The sequence below is a fragment of the Sceloporus occidentalis genome, unplaced genomic scaffold, assembly GCF_023333645.1.
Source record: "Sceloporus occidentalis isolate IW3139 unplaced genomic scaffold, rSceOcc1.0.p SCAF_8, whole genome shotgun sequence".
Classification (NCBI taxonomy): Eukaryota; Metazoa; Chordata; class Lepidosauria; order Squamata; family Phrynosomatidae; genus Sceloporus; species Sceloporus occidentalis.
Window position 1 is genome coordinate 13,094,879 of NW_028316988.1, and position 15,861 is coordinate 13,110,739.

General features: G+C 45.7%; 2 protein-coding genes across 11 annotated transcripts in view; both read right to left on the reverse strand.

Moving 5' to 3' along the window:
• The window catches only part of SPTAN1 (spectrin alpha, non-erythrocytic 1), a 47,085-nt gene extending 43,757 nt beyond the window's left edge, over window positions 1–3,328 (reverse strand). For all 9 annotated transcript variants that reach the window (XM_089534755.1, XM_089534762.1, XM_089534759.1 and 6 more), the window contains exon 1: window positions 3,248–3,328. The gene's annotated coding sequence lies outside the window, so the exon portion shown is untranslated. The remainder of the gene's footprint in view (window positions 1–3,247) is intronic.
• A 1,995-nt stretch (window positions 3,329–5,323) lies between these two features.
• Window positions 5,324–15,673, reverse strand: GLE1 (GLE1 RNA export mediator). Of its 2 annotated transcripts, none has more exons than XM_089534766.1 (16): window positions 15,493–15,673; window positions 14,420–14,647; window positions 13,919–14,044; window positions 13,609–13,757; window positions 12,861–12,921; window positions 12,015–12,269; window positions 11,211–11,433; window positions 10,727–10,839; window positions 10,143–10,212; window positions 9,549–9,691; window positions 9,206–9,396; window positions 8,909–9,038; window positions 8,192–8,296; window positions 6,543–6,625; window positions 6,189–6,252; window positions 5,324–5,637 (listed from the first exon to the last, which is right to left on the reverse strand). In XM_089534766.1, exons 1-16 carry the CDS (start codon window positions 15,592–15,594, stop codon window positions 5,569–5,571), a joined length of 2,112 nt encoding a protein of 703 aa, XP_089390892.1. In that variant the 5' UTR covers window positions 15,595–15,673; the 3' UTR covers window positions 5,324–5,568. The 2 variants fall into 2 exon arrangements, with proteins under 2 accessions (XP_089390892.1, XP_089390891.1); XM_089534765.1 differs by having other exon boundaries at window positions 6,483–6,625.
• Between the last annotated feature and the right edge of the window lie 188 nt (window positions 15,674–15,861).

Consider the following 15,861-nt stretch of genomic DNA (forward strand, 5'->3'; position numbering starts at 1 on the left):
GTATAGAGACTAAAATCCATATTGGCCAACTGAAATGCAACCATTGTCAAATGGCCAACACTGCTATCCCTGCCTGGTTTAAGTAGAGAGACTGTTAATGGAGTCACAGAATGTGACTTGGGAGCAGAATGACCTTTTATCCTCCATGTAAGCTAACAAACTGCACACACAGATTAACCTGGAATAACTAGCTCTCCCTTGGCCCCATTCTGCCCTGAGCTTTCATTAGCAAGGATTAAAAGTACCCAATTCAAATTCAGGCAGGACGAGAAAGTTGCTGTGTGAAGATGTCTTGTCCTGAGACTGAAGGGTTACAGCAGTGCAATGACTTCTCAGAAGGAAACCCCACCTTGAAATCTGTAGTCCTGATTTCCCAGGTTTAGGATTCCTGACCTTTTGTAGGACCACCATCCTATGCAAAAATACCCCCCTATATGGATGTTAAGCAAGTAATGGGGAAGGTAGGAAAGAAAGTCATATGTAAGTTCAATGAGGGTTGGTGTAAGTGAATAGAAGGTGAGGGGAAGGACTGAAGGGTCATTTGAAGGAGAAGGAAGGAGGGAGAAGAAAGGGTGGCATGGAAAAGAGAGAAGACAAGAGTGAGATGTGGATAGAAGAAGGTGTAAAGAGGAAGAAGAGATGTAAGAGTGATAGATGGGGGGGTAGGTATGTGATAGATATGTGGGTAGACACACAGTTTATTAAGATATATGTAGGATGTACTGTGTGTAGAGTGATTGTTATTGCAATGTTATTAAGCTTGAGATTGTGTGAGTATTTTAGAGTGGTATGTTTTGGACATCCACAAAAATCCCCCAGCACACCTTTGCATTTAGTGGTGTCAATGATGAGTCTGACACAGCCCTGTGCCTCTTTGCCAGCAATTGCTGAGCAAAAAAAATCGACATATTCTGGGTATTGCTGACAGCCAGAGCCAAGAAGGAACTTTATGGGTCGCGCCCAAAGCTTAAATGAACCTTGGTGCATCTGAGGATTGATGGAGAAGATGGTTGTAGCAATGGTGGGGTCAAACAGGGCTGGCAGGGGAAGGGATGCTGCAAAGTCTTCCGCAGCAGCACATTTTGGGGCCAAGATAGCTCAAGCGCTGCACCCACATCACCTGGAGACGCACCTGTTTCATGCAATGCTTTGGCCAGAATTCAAACCCAAATTTTGTCAGGGGCATTATAGAAGTCTTATTCTGCTCTATCAAACTGATATGCACAGAGGGTTTTGAGGGGGGGGGATTAATGCGTCAACCACGATGATGCAGTGCTTATAGTGTTGGACTAGGACCATAGGAGAGAAGGGTTCAAATTCTCACTTGGAAACGGCAATCATATTTACTCACTTAACCATGGAAGCTCACAGTGACCATGGCCAAGTCACACTCTCTCAACGGCCTTCTATCCTCAGAATAAATCTTGCCATGAAAGATTTAGGGTCACCGTAAGTTGGAGTCGACTTGGGGCCACATAACAATGATATAGCAAGGCTTAAAAAGGAATTCACCTGATGAAAAGAGCTCAGGAACAGCAGCCAATGGCGAGAAAAATGCGCAAAACCAGTCATTACTAAGAATTCAAGAATGTGAATTAGAATAAAAAAGCTGTCATTTTCCTTTGTCATTCCAGGCACAGCAAAAACCCACCAAAGAGCAATACATTTACTGGGCCAACCAAAATGCACAATATACACGTTTGAAAGCTTGCAACGTGTCTATTGTGCACTTTGGTTGTCCCCATAAAAGCATCGCTGTTTGGTGGGTTTTGGTTGTGGTCCAGGGCCAGCCCTGGAGCCTTCTTTCACATATATTCCAAAGGAAAGCTAGGCACACAAAGGAGCCAATGCTCAAATAAGAGGAGCTTTCCAAATTGTTATTTTCTCTCTCGACAACAGAATAGCTCACTATCATCAAGTTGACTTTGACTTATGGCAACCCTATGAAAGGCCTCCAAGCGACCCATTTATCAACAGCTCAGGTCTTGCAAGCCCAGGGCTGTGGCTTCCTCCGTCCACCTGTCTTTCGTCTTTTGTGTCCATGCAAACGCTTCTATAGTTTCTTTTCTGTGGGAACAAGTCCAGGATCCTGTCGCAAATGGCCCCGTTTCACAGAGCACCACAATGCTGAAGATGACACAACCTTGCCCTGCACACCTGGCTGTTCAGGAGAAACCTGGATGGGTTTCTCCATGGGACTGTTCCCAAAGGGCAGCCTTGCAACCCACCCAGCGCAAGCAAAGCTCACTCAAAAGCAAACCACACTCAGTTTCACAATTCCTCCCAAGTCAAGCATCACAAGTCAGATTAGATCTCTGGAGAGCGGGCTTCGAGTCTCAGGTCTGCCATTAAACCCAATGGGTGGCTTTGGGCAAAAAGTCACGCTCTCTCAGCCTCAGACAATCCTTCTCCAAACAAATCCTGCCAAGAAAACTCCAATATGGTTCTCCTTGGAGCCGCCACAATCCAGAAGCGACTTGAAGGCGCACCACAAATGCTTCCTTGGCGTCTCTTTGCTGCATTCATTGACCTTAACCAGCCCACAGCAGCCTAGCCATTCCTGAGGCGGCTGCAGAACTGATGCAGTTCGACACTAACCGCCAAGGCTCCATCCTATGGGATCCTGGGATGTGTAGTTTGCCATGGCGCCAGAGCCGCCTGCACAAGACACTGGTTTGAGAGCACTTGAGACGGGCTCAAATCCCAGCTGGGCCATGCAAACCCATTGGGTGCCCTTGGGCGAGTCACACTCTCTCAGCCTCAGAGATGGGCTGGGCAATGGCCAGGGATCATGGGAACTGTAGTCCATAAACAGCAGGATGGGGTAGTCCTTTCTTTTTGCTGCATCCAAAGGAACTGCCCTGAACCAACCCAGAGCAAAAGGGCAAACGCAGCCCTAGCCAGAACTGATGCGCTTTGGCACTCCTTTGTAACTGCCAAGGCCCCTCCTGTGGGATCTGTAGTTTCCTCTGTGGCCCAGGGCTTCTGTGAGAGAGGAGCTACCGATCCCAGGACCCAGAGCATGGAGCCAGGGCAGTGGAAGCGGTGCCAGAGCGCATTATCCCTGCAGTGGAGATGCAGCATGAATAGATGATATCTGCACACTTGCATTCACTTCCCAGAGGCGCCTGGAGGAGGCGCTCTCAAAGGCCACCTCTAGCCCTTCTAAGGCTCCGGCGGCCTAACCCTCCCTCCTTTTCCCCTTCGAGGGGAGCCCCGAGTCCCGCTTTCGTAACCCCAGCCTCACCGGATCTGTAGGAAGAAGGGCCAGCGCCTCTTTCTCTTTCTTTCTCAAGCCAAGCGCGCTCCGCTCCTCCTTTGCCGCCTCTCAGACGCCGACTGGGGCCAGCGCCCGCTCAGCACCCCTATTTATAAACTAGCACGGCGGTGACGTCACCCGCCGCAGAACGCATACGGAAAGAGCCGAAGCGAGCGAAAGGGGCGGGACCGGACCTTTCCTGAGGCGACGCCCCTTTTTCCGAAAACAGCCGAAGGCACAGAGGCAGGCGACTCTGACCGAATGGTTCCGGAAATTACCGAGCGAAACCAATGCTTCAAAGTTGGGTTTTTTCACCCAGTTCTAAAATCGGGGGGGGGGGGGGGGGGGTGTATTTCAGTCCAGTGGCATGTCTGCCTCTCCTTTGGCCTTCCAAATTTGATCAGGCACAGCCAGGGCGGCCAATGGTCAGGGATTAGGGGAGATGCAGTCCAAATACACCAAATTTGGGTAGGCTGGTCAATAGCCAGGGATTAGGGGAGATGTAGTCCAAACATACCAAGGGGCTGCAAAATATAAACTCACAAACTTCAAATACATATGCCTGGGATTGCAAACAGGCCTAGATATTTTTAAATCCCCCAAAACAACATGTTTATGGACTGCACCATTGATATATATACACACACACACATATATGACATGACATTTAAATTGGAGGGAAGCACTGCAGCGAGTGACACTGCAGCAAAGGAGACTGCAATGGAGCATGAATCCTCTGGAAAGAGCATGACTCACAGCAAAATCCGGCCAGAATGGGACCTGAATGCAGAATGAACTCCCTTCGCTTCCCTTCGCAGCTGCACTGGAACCAAAGTCAGGATACAATACTCCGAAGCCCATGTCTGTCAGTTAGGTCCCTGTACAGTGAATTCGCTGCGATGAAAACATTCCAAGCCGAAGGCTTTCATGGCCGGCATCCATCGTTTTTTGGGGGGGAATTTTCGGGCTACGTGGCCATGTTCTAGAAGTTTGTTTCTGAGATGTTTTTACTTCTAACTGGGTTATTTATTCTCTGAAGACGCCAGCCACAGATGCAGGCAAAACGTCAGAAACAAACTCTTCTAGAATATGGCCACATAGCCTAAAAAACCCACAAAAAACCCCATTCCAATAATGCTCCCTAGCCTGGATAAGAGATCCCACAAAAGCTGGAGACCAGAGACAGGTAAGTGCGCCAAAGCCCATTGACTTCTATGGGCCGGAGAGCACCCATGTTTACTCACATTTCAACCCTGTTAAATTCAATCACAGATTTATTCCCCAGGGAAGCATATGCTGGGTTGCACCTAAATTGGGGTGTGAGTCTAACCAGAGGTTGGGATCATGCGTCTTCCAGGTGCCATTGGACAGCATAACCCATCATCCCTAGCCTAAAAGGGGTTGCCATTATTTCCTCCCAGGCTGAGAGTGTGGGTCATGTCCAAGGCCTCCCAAAGACCAAAACTCAAGCTAAATCCTGTTTATTTGCAAGGAAATTAAGATCAGTATCCTGTGAGGTTTCTCTGGCACACGCCAAATACATATCCAAACCACGCAGTCATGTTCGTCTCTGCAAATGCCAAATTTGCTCTTTAGATAATGACACTTTCTCACTGCAACGAAGCACAAAGCTCTTTTTTAAACTACTTTTTTAAGGGAGAAAGAAGGGGAGAAAATAATCAGCATCCCTCTTAAAAGTAAGGGAGCATTGCTTTTGATGAGTCAAAAATCTCTCTAATGTACCCATCTGTTCTTTGTATTTGAGTCAAAAACCTCCCTAATGCACCCGCTCTTTGTCTTTGCAGGCCATCTGACTCGGGTGGTTTGGCAAACGGCTGGCAATGTTTTAATTCAAAGTGACACCTTAAAAGGCTCCCTGTGATAATAAAGACGTTTAATGTCTAGAGGTCTTAACATTACAATCTTGGTGTTCCCAAGACAGTCATATTAAAATCCTGCAGTTTGTTAACCGTCAGAATCCAAATTTGTTCTTGAGATTGTTCATTATTATTATTGTTGTTATTATTATTAACCTTTATTTATAAAGCAAATGCAACACAGAAGTATCCCATAATTTTTAATAAGAATTCATAAAATACATTTGAAAAAAGACCAAACCCAAACTGTGTTGCTTCTGAATCTTACAAAGCATAGAGGAAAGTAAAGCTCATTGGTGTTCCTGAGGCATCCACAGGAGCCAACCTTTTCTTTAAAAGAGAGCAACTCTCTCTGGAGACTTGTCCATGAAATCCAAACTGGAGCAGGCCATTCTCTGAGCTTCTAGGAAGCTGTCGCTGGGAGGAGAGGAATCACGACCTCCAAAAGGATGGCGGCAGAAAGCCCTTGGGCAGAGAAATTTCTTTCCTCCGTAAACATTCCTGGAGCAGAAGAAAGTGACATTTTAAACACGAGACACTCAACTGCAAATCCAGAGACTGTCTGCATGACAAAGGTCACTGAGACACAGTGGCATATACAAATGTAAATGCCTAGGTTAATGGCTACAGAAATTCTGCAATCTAGCAAATGAGGGAGTTTATGAAATTTTGGGTAAATCAGAAAGCCCACAAAAGTGCCATGATGTGGAAAGGTAGGTAGTCCTAGGTGGTATGAAAAAACACACAAACCACCCAAATCCCAGCCATACAAGGCCCTCAGAAAGCCCCAGATACCTCTGTTTTCTTCTGTGATCTCTCAAAATGGTCCAGGAAATGACCTGTCACCATTTTGAGAGGGGCTAAAGAAGGAAATACAAGTATCTGCTTGGTGTATGATGGGATGCTCCCTATTGGTGTGGTCTCCATGCTTGGATTAAAGTCTTGGAAATATCTTAAGGGGAAGGACACAGAATTTGAAGATTATGGCCTAAACTAAGTATTAAAACCATCAAGTAACAATAATAATAATCAAGTAGAAAGAGTCATATTACCTCCAAGAACTGCTTCAATCTTACGAGGGAGCCCATTTCTCCAGCATTTGTAATTGCTTCGATCCTACAAGGAAGAGAAACATGCGAACTATTGGCAGACAAAGTGAACACAAGACTGTGAAGATACAATGCAGCACAACAGGCCACATGCACAGAAGCAATTGATTCCGAGATTTAAGAAAGCTATAGTAGTTTGTAATCTGGCACCAGGTTAAGATCTAAAGTAGAGAGCTAGATCCTGCCGTTTGAGAAAGATGCTTACAGTTTGAGAGTCAAGAATGCTGAAAGACACACCAAAGATATACCCAAATGGAGGCAGCATATTCCGACATGCTCAAATAATCCATCTTGTACCTTGGGAAATACTCTTCTTTGATTAGGAGGACCATCTTCCAAAACTGCACTTGGTATTGCTTCATGAGAGCATTTCCACAGACCTGGAGGAATGCAAAGTATATACATATACAATATTTTTAAAGAAGGTATCAGTTTGTAAAATTCGCTGAGCTAATTGTTCTCAAAAAATCCCTGGCAGCAAAAACCGTCTGTTTTTTATATGATTTTATGTTTTCGGTCTGCATGCTGTGTTTTTCCTATAACAAAACTTGTTAAAAATAAGCTAAAGTGGATGAGCCCTTGCTCTCAACTACTTTTCTAAAACTGAATCTGGCCCTGGAGGCTACATCTATAGCAACGGTTGTTCTTACTAACAATGTTAAGCACAACAAAGATAACAGGGGCAACAAGGGACAGCACTTTGACACAGTGGTGACACAGGAACCCGCAGCAGTGTTCAGGATGAAAACAATAGGCCCTGCCAGCTTTTGTTCTCCATTTCCATTTTGTTCTTTGGAAGCATTGCCAAAGACAACTAGAAATACTGCTGATTATAAAGTTGTTCACATCGGTGGGAAAAGTCACTTCATCAGCATGCTTGCACATGGCACAATCCATACATCCAAACCAAGGAAAAATTTCCTACCCTGGCTTCATTAAAACAAGGGAAAGAAGAACTACCCAGGAATTGTAACAAATCTGACTTCCTTTATTTCCAGTTGACATCTGCTTGCATGATCCTGAGTTGTAATACCAGTGCTTGTGTCTAGAAAGGAGGACAGGGGCTGGTTGCTCAAGGCTGGAAAACTTTATTCGCTCAAAGTAACCAGGGTAGAAAAATAGCATTATGCTGAAAGACTGCATTAAAATGTGGTTCAAATAGAGGTGCTGGCCAAGAAACTGATGCAGCAAAACCAGCCGCCTGAAGCATTTCCTGAAGGCTTTTTTTAAAATGAAAATTGATGCCCACTTTTAATGAATATTACTTAGCAGTGAATTGCCAAGTTGCTCTCTTGCAGGAGAAACAAAGAGTCCTGTGACACCATAGAGACTGGCATGATGGACATAAGCTTCCACGGCTCACTTCATCAGGAACACCCACAAGCGGTTAACACAAAAGAAAATGTGTGACAAGCATAACTCACCCGCTAGAGTCTGATGATTCAGAGGGAAAAGAGGAGGCAGATAATCTGCAGCTCCTAAGATGTGTTTGGCCGAAGGCAACACACCTCAATCTTTTGTTAAGTGGCAAAGAAAGAAATACCTACATCTTAACCTCCTCTTCTACAGGACACTTGCTAACTGGAGCATACAACAGTGAGCTGTTCAGGTCACAGATGTTGCTAGCCCAATTGGTAACCCTACTAGAAGCTTACTCCAAGATGACTCTGATTTTTTGACCCAAACTTCACTCAATCTCAACCTTCACCCTGCAAAATATTGTGAACATCTGCTTTGTTATCCTTAATATATCCTTCCTGAGTTTGTATGTTTCTACATTCAGGATTAGAAAGGGAGTCTGCAATGACTTTCTGTGTATGTTTAGTTTGCTATGTCATCATGATACCTCAGTAATTTCTAAATGAGCCCCATTTTCTTCTTCTGAAGAGAGAAGCTGTAGTGAAAAGGAAAAGAGTGGCACACAGTTGAGAGGAGTCACTGCCTACCTCCAGGAAGTCAAAGAGAAGGGTGGCCGTCACATCCGCCAGAGGCTCCATGTTCAACATCTGTGCCAGCCAGTGCCATGCGTAATTCAATCGGTGTGGGTGAGCCTGAAGACCAAAGGAATCTGTGAAGACTGTGTTCTTGTTCCTACTACGAATGAAACTCACCCAAGTCAACTGTCAGCTTGAACTATGACAATTTAGAGCAAGGAGGGCAGCTGTCATCCTCTGAATGTTTTCAGTCTACAAATCCCTCTCTTTACCCGTGTCGATTTGGGGGAACAGTGAGAGATCAGGAATACAGGAAGGTACCTTACTCTGTGTCAGACCCTTGGTCCATTTAAGCCATCGCTGCCATCTTGGACTGGCAGAAATTCTCCAGCATTTCAGTCAGGGTTCTCTGAAGATCCCTGGTATTCAGTCCTGGCCACTCTGCGATACAAATAGTAACCAAACCTGGCCCTGCTTAACGTCTGAATTCAGGGAAGATTGGACATGTTCAAGGTGATATGATGGTTGTCAGAGGAACTGAGGGCCACAATAGCCCATCCCTAGTTTAGAAATCTCCCTCCAACCGAATTATGTGAATGGCTATTCTGGCAACAGAAAAAATGCTAATCGGATGCAGAAACTCAGAGGAAAAAAATAAAGACCGAGAATGGAATAGAACTCAAAAAACCAACAGTAATACAGCCTTTTCCAACAAAACAATGCGCATACCCCTTGTCTATCTCTGTAAGGCCACTGCAGTTGAAGCATAGCAGCATAGAGACGGATCATCCCAGACATCCGCTTTAAGAAGTTATACTGTGGCTCAACTTTTGAATCTTTCACTTGGTAACCAAGCATCCTGTGCATTAGAAGACAAGTAATTCATAGACCAATTTATAGAAGAATTGTGAAGACCAACTCAAACCACAGCTTACAAGGAGCAAGTAAGGGACACAAGGAGAATAAGTTTTCTTGGTTCCTGGTTACTACTTGCCTCCGTTACATTTGACATTTCAATGAAATTACCTCTGATATTCTTCCATGGAGGTGCCTTCCTTCAGGGCTGGGTAGAAAGGGACAGCATACGGACACTTCTTGTGAAAGTGGGCCAAGATGAGGTCCCCCACCCGGGGATGCAGCTCCCAGATGCCAGAAGCCACCACAGCGATGGGGAAAGCAGCCTCGTGGTGAGATGCTACTTCTTCCTCACCTTGTTTCTGGGAGGCGGGGAGGAAAAGAAAAGAGGCAAGAGATGTCACCCTCCCATAACCTTTTTAAAACGGTCAAATCAGGGTTGCTCGCTGTCTTTTGTTTGCGATGTGGCGAAATCCTTTAGGACATGTTGCACAGCTCGCCTGACTTTCCTTACCACAAACTTTTCTGCCAGTTTGAAATAAACAAACTCCAGGCCTTCAGGATGCTGAGTGACAGAGACGTTGTGGCCACCGCAGGAGACAGGTTTTCCAGAAAGGAGGCTGTGGATCTTCTCAAATATCTGTTTCAACTGGGAACCTATAAAGACAAGGACAGAAGATTTTCCAAAGGAAGAAAGGTAGGCTAAGGAGGGTGTGTGTGTGTGGAAAAGCTTTGGCAAGTACTGATATACAGGAGACAGAAATCTCAATTCGCAATGAATTGTTCACCACTGAAAAGCCTTAGTCTCAAGACTTTTCCAGCAATAGACACTGGGATTAAACCTTGGATCTTCTGCATATAAAACATGGAATCGAAGTGCTATAACCATGTAGAATAGATACAAGCCTGTCTGCTCATCTGACAAAACATCCTAAGAGAATACCAAGAAGAGAGACACGGAAGCCAATGGCAGGTTTACACAGGAGCAAGTGATCCCTGCAATAAAGCCCTGGGCCACCCAGGAATGTGTTATTAGTCATAAAGTGCCAACAGTGTGGCCAAAACATTTCACAGGTGTTTGATGGGGTAAATGAAGCTCAATGCCCACCTGCTCGGGTAGAAATCTGGCTAACAGGGATGGTGGCTGCTTTCTGTAAATCCATTTTTATTTTTTTGTCCTGAAAAAGAAAGCCAAGTTCACAACTAAGGCTTGGATCAATTTTCAGATTTGTTTTTCACAGCAAAGGGGGAGTTCCCTCGCAAAAAATAATACTCACATATGAAAAAAAAGGCTGAAATAAAGCTTTGCCCTCTGTTGCCAAAGTATACTTGCTACAGACTGCCCCTTGCAAAGTGTCAGTCACTAAAAAGGCACGGCAGTGAAAAAAGATAAACATGTCTAGAAGGCACAACTCAAAAGGAAGGAGTGGGAAGGAAAGAGGAAAACAGAAAAGGATCACTTTTTCTCATACGAGTCTCTAAGAGAGGGGTGAGATTTGTGTAGTCCTTCAGTTGTTGGATTGCAACTCCCAGCATTCCTCACTTCATTTATGCTACCTAGGAATACTGGAAGTTGCAGTACAAAAAGACGTGGGGGACCACTCCGTACTCAGCTTTGACCAAAGATACTACGATGAATTGATTCCCTCAATATTCTGCCCCAGTTCCCAAGAAACCCTGGAGCATCGTTACCTGGCTGTCTTTGCTGTTGGCCAACCGACTGAAAGAAGCAACGCACTGTTCGGACTCTTTCTGCAGCTGCTGGTACCACTGCATAGTCGTCTCCTCTGCCTTCACCTGAAGCCCTATGGAAGGTCACAAAACAACACAGTTACACTTTAGAACCAGAGGCAGCCCAAGAATACTAGCTTTAATTTCCCTTCTAAAATATTTAAATCGTTTCCTTAAATATCTGGAGCACCAAAGACCAAGAACCTGAGTTCTAGAAAACATAAGCAAACCAGGAATCCACAATGCCCTCCCTCCAGACAGAATAGTTTGGATCCCATCTTAATCATACTTGAAAACAATGGGACTTAAAACATGAATCATGACCAATAGTTATGCCAGCTAGGGATGATGGAAGGTTGCATTTCAACACATTTGGAGGTCATCAAAATGAGGAAAGGCTGGACTGGTCATGTCTCTCAGGTTTTCCTCCAGCATGCTAACTTACCGTGCTTTGGAGCTGGCAGTTTTGCACGCTCCAGTTTCTGTAACTCCTCTTTCCTTTCTTGCGCTGCCACCGCTGCAGCAGCTGCCATGACCAATTCCTCCTCATGCCTCTTCTTCTCTTTGACGGCGAGGGCAATTTCTTGTTGCATTTTGGAAATCAGCTGATGCATTTCCAGGAGAACATGATCAGCAGAGGCCACATCTGCCTCAGTGGGGAACCCTCTCTGTCGGAAACCAAAAGGGAACAGAAGCTGCACTCAAGATTGCAATTACTATTAAAGGAATGTTATTGGCAGTTTTCAGCCTTTACCCTTCCACCTGTTTTGGAATTCAACTCCCAGAATCCCTGAGCTTACCCATGGTGGCTGGGGATTTCTGGGAGATGAAAGCCAACACATCTAGTGTATGAAAGGATGAGAATCACTCCATTAAACCACTGCAGGATCTAAACTAGTAGGATAACAGCTAAGCTCTGAGATTTCATCTGATCTGTGTTTTGAAGCAAACTGACTTGATCCATCTCTGATTAACATGGGAATTGAGATACAGTTATCCAATCACTTTTTTCAAATCCTATAATGCATCTCTTGACTCAAAAATAAAGGTCCCCCCCCCAAAAAAAAAACACCATAGGGAACAAATCTGTATTTCAAATTTAGAAATGTTTGAGGAAATACATTTTGAAATTGAGAAATCAAATATAGTGAAGAACATGTGCTGGCTCAGGATCATGCATCTTGTGTTGATAAGGCTTTCCCTCCTCCCCAGCCCTAACAAAAGAACATCTCTTCTGCACATCTTTTACCTCATTGGCCGCGTGGACAATCCCTGACACTTCCCCACAGATCTGATTGCCGCGGTTACTGTACAGGGAGAGGTCAATCCCAGGCAAGTCTTTATGCCTGTAGTTGAGGCCGATCTGCTGGTTGATCCGCAAGACCTCCTCTTGGATGGAGTAGAGGCGGCGCAAGTGCTCCTGCTGCTCCTCCCTGTGAAGGCGGTCCAGCTCCTCTTGCCGCTGGCGCTGCTGCTCAGCTTCGCGTAGCTTCCGGTTCATCAGCTTTCAGAAAGGAGGAAGGATTTTAATATTTCTTTTAAGAAAAGGGATTGACAACAAAAAAGAAAAAGGAGCTCTGTGTTCTACATCCCTATCCTGAAGAGCTTTCAAGCTCCAAGCAGGATCAGACCCCATGTGAAACGACCTGGCCCCATTTCTTCCCAGGAGGATAGTTATTTCCCTTGATGGTTGATGATAGCAGCCAAAACTATGACAAACAGGGATAGCCTCTTAACTGGTTTGGGGTTGTTCTCTTTTTTTACTACATGCACCCATCTTCTTTCTGTTCCTTAACTCTTATTTTATTATACTCCCACTTCCTGTCTTCTGATCTCAAGCTCTCCTCCATCTTCTTTTTCTACATCTTCAAAAAGGAAATAGTCATGAAAATAGAGGTGGGAGAAGAGCATAAGCCACATCTTGGATTTCACAACCCAACAGGCTTGAAGTCCATGCCCAAGCCAGGCTTTGGAGTATCTGGTGGCCAAGACTGGAGTCCTCCAAGGACCTCCCTGCTTTTGCTAACTCTGCACTTTCTTCCCTTCCAGACCCAACCTAAACCTAAGTCAGTTCCCTCAGCCTGTAGAACCAGACCTTTGCTCTGCGTCGGTGCTCCTCCTTCAGCTTTTCTTGCTGTCCCTGGGCTTCTTTGTTGCTGAAACACAAAAGCAAAAACAGCAGCTATGACCCTTGCAATACTCACAAAACCAGAATCAAATGTCTTTGTCGTTCCTCCAGATGATTTTTACCAGTCATCCCCTGCTAGGATGGGTAAAACAAACAAAAAGGAGCCCTGGTGGCGCAGTGGTTAAATGCCTGTACTGCAGCCATTCACTCAAAACCACAAGGTTGCGAGTTCAAGACCAGCAAAAGGGCCCAAGCTCGACTCAGGCTGGCATCCTTCCGAGGTCGCTAAAATGAGTACCCAGACTGTTGGGGGCAAATTAGCTTACTTGCTAATTAGCTTACTTGCTGTTCACCGCTATGATCTTTGGAATAGCGGTATATAAATAAAACAAATTATTATTATTATTAAAATAAAATCTGAATAATGGGAAACCCAATTCAGATTTTGGAAACCTGGTATTTTTTTTTAACAGTGCAGGTGGGGCTACAAGTTATTTAAAAGGTAAATTGCAGCTCCTGGATACTTTTGTGAAAGCAAATTTGCCTTTATTATGACCAGAAAAGGAGTAGTCCTGGTACTCTGGAGGGGTCAAGAGCTGTCAAAACAACCATGGGGGTGACATGTGACCCCAGAGCTGATTTTTGCCCACCTCTTCTTCAAACAGGTTAAAATTGTTCCCGTTGAGATGAAGGGTGAATGGCATCAGTCCCTCACCTGTTCTCTATCTCTTGCCGCAGGTGCTGACATTCCTGATGGTGTTTCAGCTCCTTCAGCTCATCAAAGCGCTTGAGCAATTCGCTTGCCTCCGCAGAGGCTGCCTTTACCACTTGCTCTTGCAGTTCCAGGCGCTGCTTTAGCTCTTCCTGCAAGTCAGAAAGAAAGAAAACGGAGGCTGAGAAGGTGATTTGCCAAAGGTTACCTGGTGGGTTTCCATGGCCGAGTGAGGATTTGATCCCCGGTCTTCAGAATCCTAGTCAAACACCCAAACTATTACAACAGGCTGGCTCTCTTGCTTTCTACTTACCTTCCCTTTCAGCTTCTGGATTTCCTCATGCAACCGGATCAGACCATCTACCCTTGTGCTTTTGGAGAGAGAAGGTAGAGTATAGGCGTCGTGGTCACTCTCTGAAGCTCTCCAGTCCTTGTAACCCTGGTGTGGAGAGGAAGGGAAGCCATATTAGAAACTGATCTTACAACTGAGAGTTGAGAAGCAGAATGAGGGAGGAGTAGTTGAAGGGACGGGCTGCCACATGCCCAGGTCACTGAAGCCAATGCATGTGTGGACCTTGCCAATCTCCACGCAATTTACGCTGCGTGTGAAGTACAAAGAGTAAATAAGGTGGGAAAGCAAAGAAGAGACAGGAATGAATCCTAGCCATTGACAGGCCTCCTGTATAGTGGCCTTTCCAAGCAGGCTTAGAAGAAATAACCGAATGCTATTAGGATACGTTCTAATAAGCAGAACAAGCAACATAAAAGCAGTGCCCTACTAAAGCATTAGAAGAAGAGCCAGGAAGAGCGTTACCTGTGCTTCATGGGGGGCTTCTGTGGACTGAGGCGTGGAGACCAGGTGGCTGGAAGGAGACGCATCAGGCGCAAAGGAGGACAGGCCATGGATGAGGACAGACTCCTGAACAGGCGAGGAGCTTGCAAAGAGAGGCGCTGGCTTTGGAGGGCAGGAGAGCATTTTCTCCAGTGCCCATCCGGAGCAAGGAGATAGCTCTGGGGGGCTGTGGTATTTGTCCAGGATTTCCTAAAGGCAACAGACAAGTAAATAAACACACGCTTAAAACGTTCCTCAAAAGCAAGGATCTCATGCAGCAGGGACCCCAAGACGTTTCCATCACTCTGGTTGCTTCATTCGCCCCACAACTGCCTCGCTTTAATGAGCATTAATTTTAGAGTATTTGATTGTCTTTTATGATGTTTTGTAGCTTTTAATTGGGGGGGGGTTAGGGATTATGTTAGCTATGCTATTGCGATTTTATGACTGTTCTCCGCCTCAATCCTTCAGGGAGAGGAGGGCTATAAATAAACTATATTATTATTAGTAGTAGTAGCAGTAGTAGTAGTATTTCCACAAATTAAACCCTGGAGAAAGCACTCTGGAGAGAGCAAAGTCGAGAGATGTTTCTAGGCATCTTTGTTGCAGCCCCAGTAGAGCCCTCCAAGAGAGAAAAGGCTAAATAGCTCACAAAACTACAAATCCCAGAGTTCCAGGGCAGTTATGGCCACGTCAGACGCCGTCAATTCTGCAGCAGGGATGCAAAACTACAAATCCCAGAGTTCCATAGCCTTGAGCCGTGCCAGTTACGGCTGTGTCTGGCATCAGGAGCAGGATGGAATGTAATATTGAAACCTTATTGAAAACGGGGCTGCGATCAGTATATCCTGCTGGGACCCGTGCTTTGCTGCGTTGGCCCCAGAGGTTTCTGACAAGAGGAGGCTAAATGTCACATGGAACTACAAGTCCCAGAATGCCACAGCACTGATCCTCAGCGAGGCCCAGTGGTTTGAGAGCTGGACTCTATATGACTCTGGAGGCCAGGGTTCGAAGTCACACTCTCTCAGCCAAGAAAGCCCCGTAAGGGAACCCACCTGGGCGGCGTCGGGGCTCCATTCCCGGCTGTAGGAGAGCCTCCCCTTGCGGCTCCTCCGCAGCGCCTCCACCGTCTCCATCCGGAACCGCTCCGACGGCATTTTGGACTCGAGGACAGAAACAACCGTCCCTCGCAAAAGCCAAACTCAACTGCGGCTCCACGCCGTGCAAACTCCGCTCCTTCCGTCCGAACCGCTTCCGCTTCCGGTTCAACCAGAAGTGTAGGTCTCAGACTATCAAAACTCATTATTAGCCCTCCAAAACCCACCCAACCCGTTCCTGAGCCTATCGCCCCATGTTGGGATTTGTAGTACTTCGCTTAGGCTTCCGTTTTGACTCGTCTCCCTAAGGAGAGAGCCAGGAAAAAA